The sequence below is a fragment of the Bos mutus genome, chromosome 6 (assembly GCF_027580195.1).
Source record: "Bos mutus isolate GX-2022 chromosome 6, NWIPB_WYAK_1.1, whole genome shotgun sequence".
Classification (NCBI taxonomy): domain Eukaryota; kingdom Metazoa; phylum Chordata; class Mammalia; order Artiodactyla; family Bovidae; genus Bos; species Bos mutus.
Genome location: NC_091622.1, coordinates 6,931,691 through 6,947,551, shown reverse-complemented (window position 1 = coordinate 6,947,551; position 15,861 = coordinate 6,931,691). Strand labels below are relative to the sequence as shown.

At 36.5% G+C, this 15,861-nt stretch overlaps 1 protein-coding gene across 3 annotated transcripts in view; it reads right to left on the bottom strand.

Moving 5' to 3' along the window:
* The window catches only part of PRSS12 (serine protease 12), a 75,672-nt gene that overhangs the window by 16,911 nt on the left and 42,900 nt on the right, over positions 1-15,861 (bottom strand). For 2 of the 3 annotated variants that reach the window (XM_070371945.1, XM_070371944.1), the window contains exons 6-9: positions 15,113-15,254; positions 6,748-6,953; positions 3,691-3,769; positions 2,699-2,821 (exon numbers count right to left, since the gene is read on the bottom strand). In XM_070371945.1, coding sequence (XP_070228046.1) covers positions 2,699-2,821; positions 3,691-3,769; positions 6,748-6,953; positions 15,113-15,254 — 550 coding nt within the window. The remainder of the gene's footprint in view (positions 1-2,698; positions 2,822-3,690; positions 3,770-6,747; positions 6,954-15,112; positions 15,255-15,861) is intronic. The other variant, XM_070371946.1, reaches the window with a different exon arrangement.

Sequence of the window (15,861 nt, the reverse complement as noted above, 5' to 3'; positions counted from 1 at the left end):
ACTTTTAATGTTCATAAGAATCATCAAAGATGCTTGATAAGAGTACAAACTCCTGGGTCTTAGCTCCAAAGATTCAGAAGATCTAGGATAGTGGCTCAGGAATCTGGGTTTTTAATAAGCGGAATGTATCTAAATAATATTATGGGGAAAAGACCTCATTTTAAAAATGACATTCTTTACTTTTTTCATCCTATATGTCTCCCTCCTCTGGGTTCCTATAGCTGCAATAAAACCTCATGCTAACAAGGCTGCTGTCTGTCTTATTCTCCAAGATATTTCTAGTGCATGGCACATTTCTGGGAATATTACAGGCTCAGTAATTTTTTGTTAAGTTAATAAATGAATCTTTATTGTACCACTTTATTGTTACATGAGTGTACTGTACCACTCATGTAACACATGAATATAATAAACCTACCAGTATATAGGTGAACTCTCAAACTCAACTATTACCCATGAATGACAGAAAATATGTAAAATACAAATTTGTATCTTTTGCAGCACTTTGAACATGGAACATTAGTCCATAAGTATTTATCAAAATAGGTAAGAGGAAATGAATAGAGATTGTAGAAACAAAGATATATGAGACCTTAACAACACAATTGACATATCAGTGGGTAAAGAATGGAATGTTTAATTTTTAAAAGTACTGGAAAAACTAGCTATCCATAAGGAAAAATATAACATTAGGTCCCTTCCTTATACCATATACCATACACACACACACACACACACACACACACACACACACACACACACAAAACTGTAAACAGATTAAAAATCTAAACAGGAAAAGCAAAACTGTAAAATTTTTTGTAAAAAACTAGTATAGTATTTTCTTATGGGGCTAAAGAAGGATTTTAAAAATAAAATATACAAAGCTTTTATAAGACTTCAGAAACTGACACACTTAAAAATATTAAAATTGAAATATCTTCATAAGAAAAAGACCTTAAGCTAGTGAAAGGACATGTCCAAGATTGGTAAAAGGTATTTGTAACACATAATAACAAAGACTCTGTACAAAGAATATATCCAAAAAATGTTAAAATCAATTATAAAGACAATTGAATAGAAAAATAAGCAAAGGATATAGACAAATAATTCACGAAAGAAGAAGACACGAAATCAGGAGAATAGAATTAAGAAGAAACCCAAAAACTCTTTAAGGCTGGCAAAAACTGAAAATGTTGACGATATGAGATTGAGATAGGGATGTGAGGAACAGGAATTTGCAAACCGCTGCGATATAAACTGATGCGGTTGCTCAGAACATAAACTAGCAGTGTCTAGGAAGCGTGAGGGACACCCACATTCCTGGACCCAGAACACTGCGCCCACAGGCGTGTTCCGATGAGAGCCATACATCTACTGCGGCACTCTCTCTTAGTAACGACAGAATGGAAGCCACCTAACTACCCACCAGTAGGAGAATAAATACACTGTGGTTGGCTGCGTGTCACAGTAGGACTTTACACACTCATACGGCAGTTAAAGCAAAGTCTACATGGATGGATTGTAAATACACCAAGAAGCCACAGTCCCACAAACGAAAGAATACAAAACGAATTTTTGGTTGTAAGAATGTTTTAACGCTATGGAAATCTTCTATTTAAAACATTTTTTTGAGTATTTTTATTTTTATTTTTTTAATTTTATTTTATTTTTAAACTTTACATAATTGTATTAGTTTTGAGTATTTTTAAATACACAAAATTATAGTAGTGAAACCCCCTGTGTTCATCACCTTGCTTCATTCATCATTAACATTTGCCAAGCAATGGTACACATTTTTAAACACTAAAATTCATGCTGAGGAAATGGCCATTATCCAGGGCTACTAAAGAGCACAGGACATGGAGAAAAGACCACCAGGTCCTGCAGGTGCCGCCACCATGATCAGTGTGACTCTGGCACACTGAATTCCTCTGCAGGGCTTCCCCTCTGAACTGGAAAGACTTCAGATTGGGCTGATGAAATGCCTGGTGGTGGTTTAGTCGCTCAGTCGTGTCCAACTCTTCACGACCCCATGGACTGCAGCCCGCCAGGCTCCTCTGCCCATGGGATTTCCCAGGCAAGAATACTGGAGTGGTTTGCCCTTTCCTTCTTCAGGAGACCTTCCCAACACAGGGATTTAACGCATGTCCCCAGCGTTGCAAGCGGATTCTTTACCAATTGAGCCACCAGGGAAGCCCAAAATGTCTGAGACAACAGGAAATAACCAGGACGCAAACTGACAGGTACGCACAGAGAAGTCTTTCTCTAGAAGACACAAAACACCAAGCAGACTCGAAGGTTCTAAAATTCAAATCAAAACACTAAACGTGGACTCCCTATTCCTTAGCATTCAGAAGCAAATAATTTGAGGTCTCTTCCAGCTCTGTGGGCACATGATTTCATCCTCAGACATGTTCTTGGAGAAACAATAACATAGCTGCCTCCCCTCCAAAGACCCATCTTCTCTTCTCCCTAAACCTAGAGTTTGCTTTAATACCAGGGTAGCAAGTGACTTCCTGAGAGCTCTCTTTGCTCCTAATGTTACCCCCTTGCTTCCACGGCACCACTCAAGGAGATGAGGAATGCCTGTAGCCTGTCTCTGACACTCCAAGTGTCCAGTATGCTGTAGAGCAGGAAGGGGTTGGAAGAACTGGCAAGCAAGGGCCAAACTGCATTATCTGGAAAGGTACACACATACCTCTTGAAGCAGTGTGCTGCTGTAAGGACCCAGCAGCTACTCAGGAGCGTGGCCCCACAAAGGAGCCTACCGTCTCCATGGGATGACTTCAGCCGGAGGGATACTTGCCAAGGCCAACTGCCCCTAAGAAGAAAGTAAGCCACTCATCAGAAAAGCAAGGCACATCATCCAGTAAAACAATGACTTAGGCGTGCAGGTAGGAGGAAAGGAGTATAAAGAGACTTGAGAATGTGAACTCCTTTCCCACTCTGAGAATGATATTCCTACAGCTTTGAGCAGAACACCCTGAAGATTTGCCTATAGCATCTGTGTGCATAGCCCCTAACTCTGACATCCTTGGAAACAAATTGTGTCTTCTTTATATTTCGTGATTTGAAGCGTATTTTCTCCCTCACCTAAACACGCTAAAGAGGTTGGGCTTTTTCTTTTTTTATCTGTTGGTCATGCCACATGGCTTGCAGGATCTCAGTTGCCCAGTGAGGGATTGAACCCGAGCCATGGCAGGGAAAGCGCAGAGTCCTAACCATTGGCATGCATGCTAAGTTGCTTGTCATGTCCGACTCTTTGTGACCCCATGGACTATAGCCCGCCAGGTCCAGGGAATTCCCCTGAAGAAATATTTACTAAGCAAAGCACTGGTTTTCCACTTGTAAATTCAAAAGCAACAAAATTATATTAAGAATGAGTCAAGTCCAAAACAAATATATTCTAAATTAAATAAATGTGTAGTTATACAATTTTCAGATTTCCTGGTAAATCAGTTTGTTTCTGCAACCCATCTATCTCATATATCAGGGGATAGTGATTTGAAGAACATGGTCTATATAAATAAATATAGGTCAAAGGGCAGTGAAATTATCGGTGTAATCTGTATTTAGTTTAGAAAATAAGACAAATCCACTATATAATAGTAGAAAATGCCCCAATTTGTAATCCCCTCTCTGTATAAATAATTCTGTAATATGGAAAATCACTTCTGAAGAAACTTTTACCTTAAAGAATTCTTCCCACCAATGATCCGCTTCTGCCGACGGGGCAATAATCTCAAACCACAAACAGATGAGAGGGACTCTGAAGCAGAATGAGGTTTTTAATTAAACTACCACATTGCTGATACTGGGGTAGAGATACAAGTGACACATTTCCCTGCAGCTGCTTCCTCTATTTTAAAGTGCCTTTTCTCTTCAAATTATTGGCTATTTTTCTTATCTTGGGCTTCCCTGGTGGCTCAGAGGTTAAAGCATCTGCCTGCAATGCGGGAGACCTGGATGCGATCCCTGGGTTGGGAAGATCCCCTGGAGAAGGAAATGGCAACCCACTCCAGTATTATTGCCTAGAAAATCCCATGGGCAGAGGAGCCTGGTGGGCTATACTCTACAGGGTAGCAAATAGTTGGACACAACTGAGCAACTTCACTTCACTTCACTTTCTTATAATAAAAATTGAACATTTTTTTTAGTTAATGAAGGCAACAGTAATTCACAAGTAGACATGGAACTCGATGAGGTTTCCCACAGTCAGCTCTGAGGAGGTGTCATGGCCTGTTGAATGGTCTGCCCCTATGTAGTGCATTGTCCTTATGGTACCCACACCTACTCCTCTGCTGACTGTGGAGACTGTTCAGGAGTTCAGAAATACTAAACAAGAGGACTACAAAAAACAATGATGATCTGAATTATTTAATTTTCACAGACAACACTCTTCTAAGCCACATATACACATGTAACTCAGAGAAGCAAAGCACATTCCCAGGAAGAAATTCTGACACAAATTTACATGTATTTAAATAGCATATTAATATACAGAAAGGATTTACTAAGCCAGTTTAACTGGCAAATTGGATTTAAGGCTATGCAGTCAAACATCTCAAAATAACAGATTTCTGTCAAGAATATTAAAAAAAAGAAGAGTTAAATTGAAAATATATGAAAAGGTGGTGTATAAAAGAAGAGTAAATAAGGTATGACTAGTTTTAAAAATAATTTTAGAAAGTGTGTGTGTGTGCTAAATTGCTTCAGTCATGTCCAACTCCTTGTGACCCTGTGGTCTGGAGCCTGGCAGGTTCCTCTGTCCATGGGATTTCCCAGGAAAGAATACTGGGGTAGGTTGCCATTTTTTTCTCCAAGGGATCTTCCCAACCCAGGGATGGTTAAGTATATATGTGTGAAATACAGTATATACTGTTTTTCTATCAGAGTAGGAAGAAAGGGTAGGAATTGTGCCAAGACCATGAAAGTCTAGTCAGCATTAATTTTCTTCCATAATAACCAGGTAAAAGGGAGCCAAACAGGATATCAACACTAGATATTTATTCAGGGAGAAAGAGGTTCTGCAATGTGTACCAAGGTCACTAATTTGTCAAATGAGCTCAGAGACATGCCGTCAAACCTTAATCCTCATCTCTTATGATATGAGTCCTCTACATGACACTGTAAGGTAGAAGATACCAGAAAAACACAAGTTTCCAATAATGTTCCAAGTCAGGTCAATGCATATAATGCCAACACAAAGAATGATGTAATGTTAAGCAAGCAAAACCAAAAGTTTACATCATTCTGGGGAAAAGTACCAGATTGCAAGAAAGTAAAATTTATTGAAAGCCATAAAATTCACTATTATAAAAAAGTTATAAAGTAAAAGGAAACTCATTTATTAAAGGATCCCATTAGATGACCAAAAACTGATGGCTTGAGTTTTAATCACCCTATAGAAGTTAATAGGTCTTGAACCTCAACACAAAATCAAAAAGTTAATAAGTCAGATTCAGTAATCCAGTTGGTCTAAGATAAAAACTTTTTATTTCAAATATGGTAGCATTGGGACCATGGAAAGGTATCAAAATGAGTACTGCTACACCTTTGGAAGGCATTAAAGCAAATATATTAATAATGATGAAATAAATATGGTATTTCATATTTTAAAATAGGTTTATTTTACATAAAAATATTACACTAAATATTTCATAGTTACTGAATTTTTATGTTTTTCTACTGCTTAAGAAATTTTCCATAATCCAAAGAATTAGCTATGTTTACTTTGTAACTGTATGTAAATTACTGAAGGGAATTTAATTAAGTTACAGTCTATAGTCAGGAAAAACTGGCTTACCAATCATGTTTATTTCATGTAATATCTATATGTATATATATACATATATATATAAAAAACAAAGCATAAAGGGTTGCAAATATTCTTCACACTCAAAAGACTCTCAGATAATGAAGAGTCATATTAACAATATCCAATTTATTGGATTGTCTTTAATAGTTATTAAAAGATGCTAGAAAAAGAGGATTCTCAAGTATAGATACACCTGATTTTAAGAAAATCTTAAGTATCAAAACCATGAATTTTTAATCTACATAAATAAATGACTGTTCTTTTCATAAAACATAACCATAGTTTCCCCCAAAAGAGCTAGTTTTTCCCCTTCTTCACTTAAAGCAGTATTTGTTTCATAAAAATTAAACTCAGAGTTTCTATGAACTCTTCTATTTATATAAGTATGAACTACCCATCACTGTATTATACTGAAAGATTACTTCTCATTTTCCTTACATTCTTAAATTTCAGAAAGTAGAATCTACAAAAGATAATTTTCTTTTTGCAATTAATTTCAAAAACTATCCCTGTTAAGATATTAATAAGAGGGGAAGAAGTGCCCTTCTCTGATTCACCTTTAAATTTTCATTTCTTTCCTGCTTTTATGAAGCAAATATCATTTCTAAACCTTCAAGGATACCAGCAAATTTGACAGTTTTATTACATTCAAAGAAGGAATGGTTACAAATGGCTAAGAATATCAAAGGGGGACAAACTCAGAGATTACAAAATCCTCTAAACCCACTCCTGCCCCTGAACTCTGCCCTCTCTGGGAGTCCACACAGGAAAGTTGGTGAAGAACCACTGCCTCTAAATACTAGCAGAAGGAACAAGGGGTTGAATATATTCTTATGGAAGGGAGTTCATTACCCAAGTGCTGCTCAGAATAATGACGTGGGGATGAGTATTCTTTGACCTTCACAGACACGTCCCAGAAGGTGACATACCTTTACTACTGTTTCCTGATGCTTTTTTCCCAAGATAATCACAAATAACTCCTGCGTCTTCACTGTGGCGGCAGTTGTGGTCTCCAATGTTTTGTCTGACACAGTCGGCCAGGGACCGTTCATTTCCTGTACACTTCACATTATCCATATGGATAGGTCCCTCCCCTTCCCCAAAATACGCCATGCTCCTTGCTCTGGCTGGGCCCCTGGAAACAGAGCATTCTTGAGGATGTGGAGAGTCAGTCAATCGTACATTTGAATAAATCACAACATACACTCTCATCCAAGTATATTTCTTAACTTTCATATATTAATATTAGCATCTATATGTGCTAAAAAATTATTTCATGACTATCAAAAAAACAGCTTGAGAGGTAATAAGTATACATTCTTTGTTATCATATTCCACGGCTTCTTGATTATATCTTAATTTCTAATAACAAAGTCGCATGTCAAAAATTTATGATAGTCTTAAACTCTAGTTAAAGCAGGAAAAAAAATCTTCTCAAAAATATCTACTCTCTTCCAGACCATAATACTCTCTTAAAATTGGTTTCCAAGAAAATTATGAGAATTAAATAATTACCTAGGGAGCTAAGAATTTTTAAAGCCCACTTTAGAAGTAAAAATGCACAATTTTCAACTGAGAAAGAGAAAACCAGGAACCAGAGTTAAGAAGGCAGAATTACTTTGGGTATATCACTTTTCTTTGGTTTCTCTCTTTTTTTAATAATATATTACTTTTTATTAAATATCCAAATACAAAATTTTCAGTGAAGTATTTCAAACTAATACCATATTCAAAACTCAGTTCCTGTTAAATTAATGACATGATTATGAATGACCAAGTTTTAATGTTTGAATTATAGGAAAATTATCCTTGTAACTTCAAATTAGGGAAAGATTTGTTAAAAAAATAAAGCATAGATGGTATACTTTAAATTAAAAGATTGATAAGCTCAACAAAAATTTAAAAATGCCACTTCACTAAAAACCACCAAAGGAAAGTGAAAAGATAAATTTTAAAGTTGATGAGTATGTATACTATATATGTGTATGTGTGTGTTGATGAATGCATTCTCTAACAGAGGGAAATAGCATACCATATACAAATAACTCAAATTTCATTTATAAAATAAAAAACCAGCAACCAATAGAAAAGCAGGAGAGTTTTAAATCAAAAGAAACTGTCTTATTAAAAATGACAATATAGACCAGATTGCTAATATTAAAATACTTTCTACTTAGTTAGGATAAGGTTATTATACTTTCCTTATAGTTATGCAAGGAACTCAGGCAAAGTAGTTTATTGATACAGATTATCTGAGGAATTTGCTTGAATAATCCCCTTTCAGCTGAGACCTGGCCTCACAGGCTTGTAGCTGGCAGTACATTCATTTCAAAAATGTACCCTAAAATTTCTTCTGTATTAGTGATGGCTACTCTGACATAAATTGCAAATAAAAATAAGATTTAACCCATTAGAAATACTTATAGTCATGGAAGATCAAACAGGCAACTTTAAAGTTACTCTTTAATTCTTTCTACATATAAAACTTTCAATAGTTGTATAAGTAAAAAATGCTCATTGTATCAAGTTTGCAAAATAAAAGCATTAAAAAACCCCAACCACACACTGCTAGCATTTGGCACACATTTATGGGGAAAATATTAACTACAATTTTTAATTGTTAAAAAAAAACTCATTGTACAGACTATGCTAAGTCACTTCAGTCGTGTCCGACTCTGTGTGACCCCATAGACGGCAGCCCACCAGGCTCCCCCGTCCCTGGGATTCTCTAGGCAAGAACACTGGAGTGGGTTGCCATTTCCTTCTCCAATGCATGAAAGTGAAAAGTGAAAGTGAAGTCGCTCAGTCGTGTACGACTCTCAGTGACCCCATGGACTGCAGCCTAACAGGCTCCTCCGTCCATGGGATTTTCCAGGCAAGAGTACTGGAGTGGGGTGCCATTGCCTTCTCCGTTGTACAGACTAGTGGATCTCAAACTAAGTGGACGATTCTTATGAAGGTGGTTCTGCATCAAATTTCAGTGTAGGGAAAAAAAAGTTTATTTTCTTACTGTTGCACATTTATTTTAAAATTTTTATAGGTTTTACAAGTATATACATTCTTATATATTAATCTTTGTGAGCAGCTTAAATTTCTTCCCAGAAGTGAAACTTTTTATTCAACAGATATAAACATTTCTTAAGATTCTGGATATATACATTGTTTCATGTAAGACAAGTCTTTGGAAAGCAAATTATGCATTTGAAATATGTATAATAAAATATAACTATTTAAAGGAAAGGTAGGAGAAGGCAATGGCACCCCACTCCAGTACTCTTGCCTGGAAAATCCCATGGACGGGGGAGCCTGGTGGGCTGCAGTCCATGGGGTCGCTAGGAGTCTGATACAACTGAGCGACTTCACTTTCAATTGTCACTTTCATGCATTGGAGAAGAAGATGGCAACCCACTCCAGTGTACTTACCTGGAGAATCCCAGGGACGGGGGAGCCTGGTGGGCTGCCGTCTCTGGGGTCGCACAGAGTCGGACACGACTGAAGTGACTTAGCAGCAGCAGCAACAGCAAAGGAAAGGTATTTTTCTGATTTATTTTGTACATCACAGTTCTGATCTGTCTGGAATTTATTTCTGTTAATATTAGTGAAGGATCTAGCTTTATTTCAGTCCCTAAAGTAACTGTCCTAATAACTCTTCCTGCTGACTTAAAGGGCATTTTTATTTCCTTATTTATCATGCTTGTAAGTACACAAGCCACTTCTCGGTCTTTATAGTTCAATAATTCTACATATTAAAATTACCTTTGGGCGCCTTTAAATTATAGCACAATCTGAACCCCACTGGATGTCAATTAAAGTAGAATTAAGACGTTAAGTAAAGAGGGAGTGGGCCCAGGCCTGGGTAATATTTTTTATGTCCCAAAGTGATTTCCATGCACAACCAAGGCTGTTAACCATCACTGACCTCTTTGCCTATTCCTGCGCCAATTTCACATAGACTTGATTTCAGATGAATTTGGAAGTTAAGCCCTTCTCCCCATCCACCATACACACCAAGAAAAACAAAGACTTCAATGAGGAGAGCATTTACTGTACAGATTAATTTCTATTTTGTCTTCCCATTCAGAGTTGTGGAGTATCACGAAGCCTTACAGCTTCTGTAAAAATTTACTAATAGCTTTTTTACACATAAACCTCAATTTTTGTGAAGTTTATTCCTTGAACTTTTTTGAGTTTTGTACCTTTTATAAATGACATTTAAAAATTTTTTCTACTTAGCATATAGGAACATTACTGCTTTTTAAAAAATATTTATATTTCATATTGTTACATTAATAAACACTAGTTCTAGTGTTTTTTCAGATGATCCTCCTGGGTTTTCTAGGTGGACATTGCATTATTCATATACCAATTCTGGCTTTTAAAAAATTCCAATACCTCAGTTCTTAATGATTAGTGGAAACTCCAGATAATACTGAGTCATTGCAGTAAAAACAGGCACACTTATTTGTTCCTATTTCATGCTTGTTTGTGATAATAGAGTTAAGGTAGTTTTACTCTATTCTTAGCATCCTAGGAGATATGAGACAAGAATACTGATTTTTATCATGTAGTTTTTCAACATTATTATGATAATCATATATGTTTTCACTTATAGACAACACACCAAAATACATTAAATTGAATGCTTCAGCTGAACTACTCTCATATTCTTACAGAAAATTTGAGTGATATTGTTCTTTTAATATACTGCTGATAAATTCATTAATATTTTGTTTAGAATTTTTAATATAGATTCATGAGTTTTCTTTTGTGTATGAATCCTTGTCTAGACTTAAAATCAAATTATATTAACTTCATAAAGTAAATGGAAAGATTTTCATTTCTTTTTTTTCTTTGCTGTACAACAACTTTTATATTAATAACTCAGGATCCATCTGTGTCTTAAAGACTGGTCAAAACTCTTCAGCAAAAAGTCAAGAGTCAGTTCTCCTGTCATTAGTAATTTATTTTAATTTATTTGGGTTTTCTATCTTTTGTATCAACTGTAAAAATTTTTTGTTTTGGCTCGAGTTTTTAGGTTTGTTTTTTTTTTCTTTTTTTTTTGGCTATGCTGCATGGCTTGTGGTATCTTAGTTCCCCAACCAGGGCTTGAACCAGGGCCCCTACAGTGAAAACACCAAGGCCAAACCACTGGACTGCCAAGGACTCCTCTTGATAATTATATTTTTTGTTGAAATATACAGTTTCCTAGATAATTGTTCATTTCATCCAGATGTGCAAATTAATTAGCTAAAAGTAAGTTTATAGTGAGTGAAAGTGAAGTCGCTCAGTCGTGTCTGACCCTCAGCGACCCCACGGACTGCAGCCCACCAGGCTCCTCCGTCCATGGGATTTTCCAGGCAGAAGTACTGGAGTGGGGTTTTTAACCCTCTGTATCTGTGCTTATATTTCTTTTCTCTAATGTTTACTTATATTCTCTTTTTCTTAATCAGAATTGCCAGAAATTGTTATCTCATTAATCTTTTTTTAAAAACGGAAATAATTGCTGATAAGTGCCTGTGTAATGAAGAGCAATTTGAAATTCAAATAGCCATAATTTGAAGAAAATTGAAAATTAATAACATCCTGAAACTAATATCCAAGATGATTCCCATCAGTTTTGGGTGTGAGGATGACCAAAGGTAGAAAGCAAATAACAATAAGGTAAATGTCTTGATATTTTTCAAGAAGGGGAAATTACAGATAATTTGTGAAATTGGTAAGAAAATATATGAATATCTTTGCTAAAAATTTAAACAGAATTTCTAGTAAAACAAGAATGCTGAAATTTCAGACAATTAGAGACAGCAAAGAAAGAATATTAGATTGCTTGTGAATCGAAAGCCAGAAGGTCATACAAAGAACCAAAAATAAAGCATGATAGATAGCATAAAAGTAGATGACAGGTGGAAGTAAACACATTGAAAATAAAATTAGACTCATTAAATAAACCAAAAGGATGATTTCTTAGCAATTTCCCAATCAATGCACAAACTAAAGAGAATGTACCATTTTAGATATATTAACAAGTATATTAGAATTAGAGAACATTTTAACTAATAAAAGTACATAATTAAAGACATTCTCAAAGATATAGTGAAATCTAATACATTTTTCTTTGACTTAAAAAATAATTAAAGACTGTGTCACTTATAGGGACTTCTGGATTACAAGCATGAAATAATTCATAGCTGATAATTTCAGTGAGACAATAGGCTCTAATACACGAGTCTTTAAACTGAGACCTGGGTTTGATCCCTGGGTTAGGAAGATCCCCTGAAAAGGGAAAGGCTACCCTCTCCAGCCTGGAGAATTCCATGGACAGTCCATGGGGTCGCAAAGAGTCGGACACGACTAAGCAACTTTCACTTCAGTTCACTTCACTTCAACTGAGTATCAAGTACTCCTGGGAGTAGATGATGATTTTCCAAGAGATATGGCAACTGATATGTAGATCATCAAAATCCATGTGTATTCTCTCCTAAAACTGGTCTTGCTAAGTCAAGATCAACTTCTCTTTCAAAGTTTCCCTTTTCCCACTACACAAAAAAAAAGGCATGCCTTTCACTCAGCCAATCCAACCACAGTGCATTGCTCCAAGATTTAAAAGCCTCTGAGGTGGCCAAAAGAACAGTTCAAAACAAACGATAGCAATGAAGCCTCCTGTTATCCAAGGACCCAAACCCCAACCCATCGGTCTAGGAAATGAGAGCTTTTGTCAACTTTTCTTTCCTACGTTGAAAAATCATTTATCAAATTTGTTGTTTTTAATTAGTTGTGTACCAGAAATCATAAAATCCTGAGAGCATCTTGTTAGAAGAATTTAATTTTTCTCTATCTCACTCTCTGCATGTGTACACACACACAGTTTTTAAAATATAGTAACATTAGGATTCTGTGGGGAAAGAAAATTTAAACTAAAATTTCAAGGAGAAAAAGGAACTATGTAAAATTTGTGATGGTCAGAGAAGAACTTATTCATGTATTTTTTAAATGAATGTGAGAATCAAAACACTATATTTATGTTTTGTTGGATATAATTAAAAGAATGATGTAACTTCAACTTTTAAATGTCATATACAAATATGCCAGAAATTAAACTCTTTGCAGCTATTTAAACATAAGATTACAAATTAGATATAGTTAGTTTTAGGTCTCTATTAAGGCAATAGGGACGGGCTTCCCAGGTAATGTTAGTGGTAAAGAAGCTGCCTGCCAGTGCTAGGAAACATAAGAGACACGGGTTCAATCCCTGGGTGGAGAAGATCCCCTGGAGGAGGGCACGGCAACCCACTCCAACATTTCTGTCTGGAGAGAGGCGTGGTATTGCTGTCATGGACAGAGGAACATGGTGGGCTACAATCCATAGGGTTGCAAAGAGTTGGACATGACTCAAAACGACTGAGCACACAGTCAAAGCAATAAGGACACACCCTTTGAAAATTCTTTTAAGGGATATAACTCCAATAAACACAGAGTGCAAGAGCAATGTCATATCGAAGCATGCACTAATGGAATCACACAAAGTTCGAAAAGAATGGAATCTCCATCAGGGCTATTTAGTCCTAACGAGGTTTAGCTGATCGCAACACATTCTCTCTAAACCCTCTAAAAACAATGTGCTCTCATAAGCTAGACTTTGTCAGACATTATGTAATACACCATTAAAGAGTGTGTTTTACTTTCTGTCACTCTAAGTGCATCTATATTAGTTACCACTCATGTTCCTGATATTTATTACTTCATTTCTGTTTCTTACATTATGAAAAAGCTAATGCTATTTTGATTCTCAGTGTTTCCAAGTACTAACCCTCAAGTGCAATATAGATGGTGGGGGACAGTTCTCTGGTATTCTTATTAAGAAACCTCTCTGACATCTCCAAAGCTTTCTGGATTGATTTCTACAAATAAATGCTTTATTAAAGATTTTTAATAATTCAAAGTAGACATGGGGGAAAAAATCCCCTTTTCTAATCACATACTTATTTATAAGTTCTTATATGAAATTTTATCTCCTCTCACTGGGAAATTATAAAAACAAGTATATGTTCAAATATATGTAAACTGATCAAAAGCTAAATGATTCTCTTCTAAATACCATTTGATGGCAAACTGTAGCTTGTACACTAGAAGACGACCATCCACTTTGTCATAGTAACATTAAATTACTCATTTATGTATTAAGCTTTATTTTAGAAACAACTATAAACTAAGGGGCTCCCCTGGTGGTTTAGTGGTAAAGAGTCTGCCTGACAATGCAGGTGACATGGGTTCGATTCCTGATGCCGGAAGATTCCACATGCCAAGGAGCAAATAAGCCCCTGAGCCACAACTATCGAGCCTGCGCTCCGGAACCCGGAGCCACGACTGAGGCCACATGCTGCGACTACTGAAATCAATGCACTCTAGAGCCTGTGCTCCGCAACAGGAGAAGCCACCACCACGAGAAGCCCACACACCACTGCTAGAGAGCAGCCCCGCTCGCCGCAGCTAGAGAAAGCCTGCACCACACAGGCCCAGCACAGCCAAAAATAAATAAATGCTTTAAAAAATAAAAACTATCACTTTCACTTTTCACTTTCACGCATTGGAGAAGGAAATGGCAACCCACTCCAGTGTTCTTGCCTGGAGAATCCCAGGGATGGGGGAGCCTGGTGGGCTGCCGTCTATGGGGTCGCACAGAGTCAGACACAACTGAGGCAACTTAGCAGCAGCAGCTAGAAACAATGGCTCAGTATTTCCTAACTTAATGTTCATCGTGACTGTACAAATAACAAGAACTACTGCAAATAACAAGAACCAACCATAATTTCAGTAACAGCAGAATCCCTTATAAGGCTACTGTGTTGCGACATAAATCACAGAGAAAAGGTTAATACGTTTGGCTGACAGAAGCATTGTTATGAATATTGTTGTTTTTGTTTAGTCGCTAAGTTCTGTCCGACCCTTTTGCGACCCTATGGACTATAGCTGGCCAGGCTCCTCTGTCCATGAGATTTTCCAGGTAAGAATACTGGAGTGGCTTGCCATTTCCTTCTCCAGTGTTATGAATAATCAAGATTTATTGGACTATTTGTTATTAGATAAAAGCTACATTTCTTGAGTAACATCATGTATATGTCTTGTAAGAGCTTAGAAAAATTTAAACAGACTCCGTATTTCTTTACCATTCTCAATCAAGTCAGCATGCTGCCAGTATTTTCAACTGAATCATAAATACTAATTTTATACAAGAACAAGAGTAAAATAATCATAAATTTTGTAAAGCAACCATCCCAAATAATTAGGTTTTCTTACTTGTAGCCAAGCTGTCGACAGATCACAGTTGCATCCTTATCAGTCCACCCATCATCACAAACTGTTCCCCACTGGCCATTGATAAAAACCTCCACTCGTCCTTCCTTCTTATTTTCTCCATCCATCAGTCTGATTGGAAAACCTAAGTCGCGAGTTAAAAGTAATACTCATTATTACTTTTATAAGAGCCAAAACAAGCAAACTGATGTTAAAGCATCAGAGACTTTATAAAATAGTATTTGCTTTTAAAATGAGCTAAATATTAAATGGACAGTGAGAGAGAGGACATACCAATTTAGAAAAAAAAAAAATTGTATCCACTTTTGCAATATCTTTTGAAGCCTTGAGGTCAGAGTGCTTATCTTGCTCAACTTTATATTCCCAGCACTTGAGACAGTGCCTGGCATTATAGAGTACACTGGAGTGGGTTGCCATTTCCTTCTCCAATGCATGAAAGTGAAAAGTGAAAGTGAAGTCGCTCAGTCGTGTCCGACCCTCAGCGACCCCATGGACTTCAGCCTTCCAGGCTCCTCCATCCATGGGATTTTCCAGGCAAGAGTACTGGAGTGGGGTGCCATTGCCTTCTCTGAGAGTACACATAACACCTGTTTATTGAAAAAATGAATATATAGCACTGTAAAACTGTGTATGATCTTATTACCTCTAACTTCTAGATAGTAAAAGACATTAACTTGGAATTGTTTTTGTTCTACATCTACTCACTTATCCATCAACATACCTAGAAATTA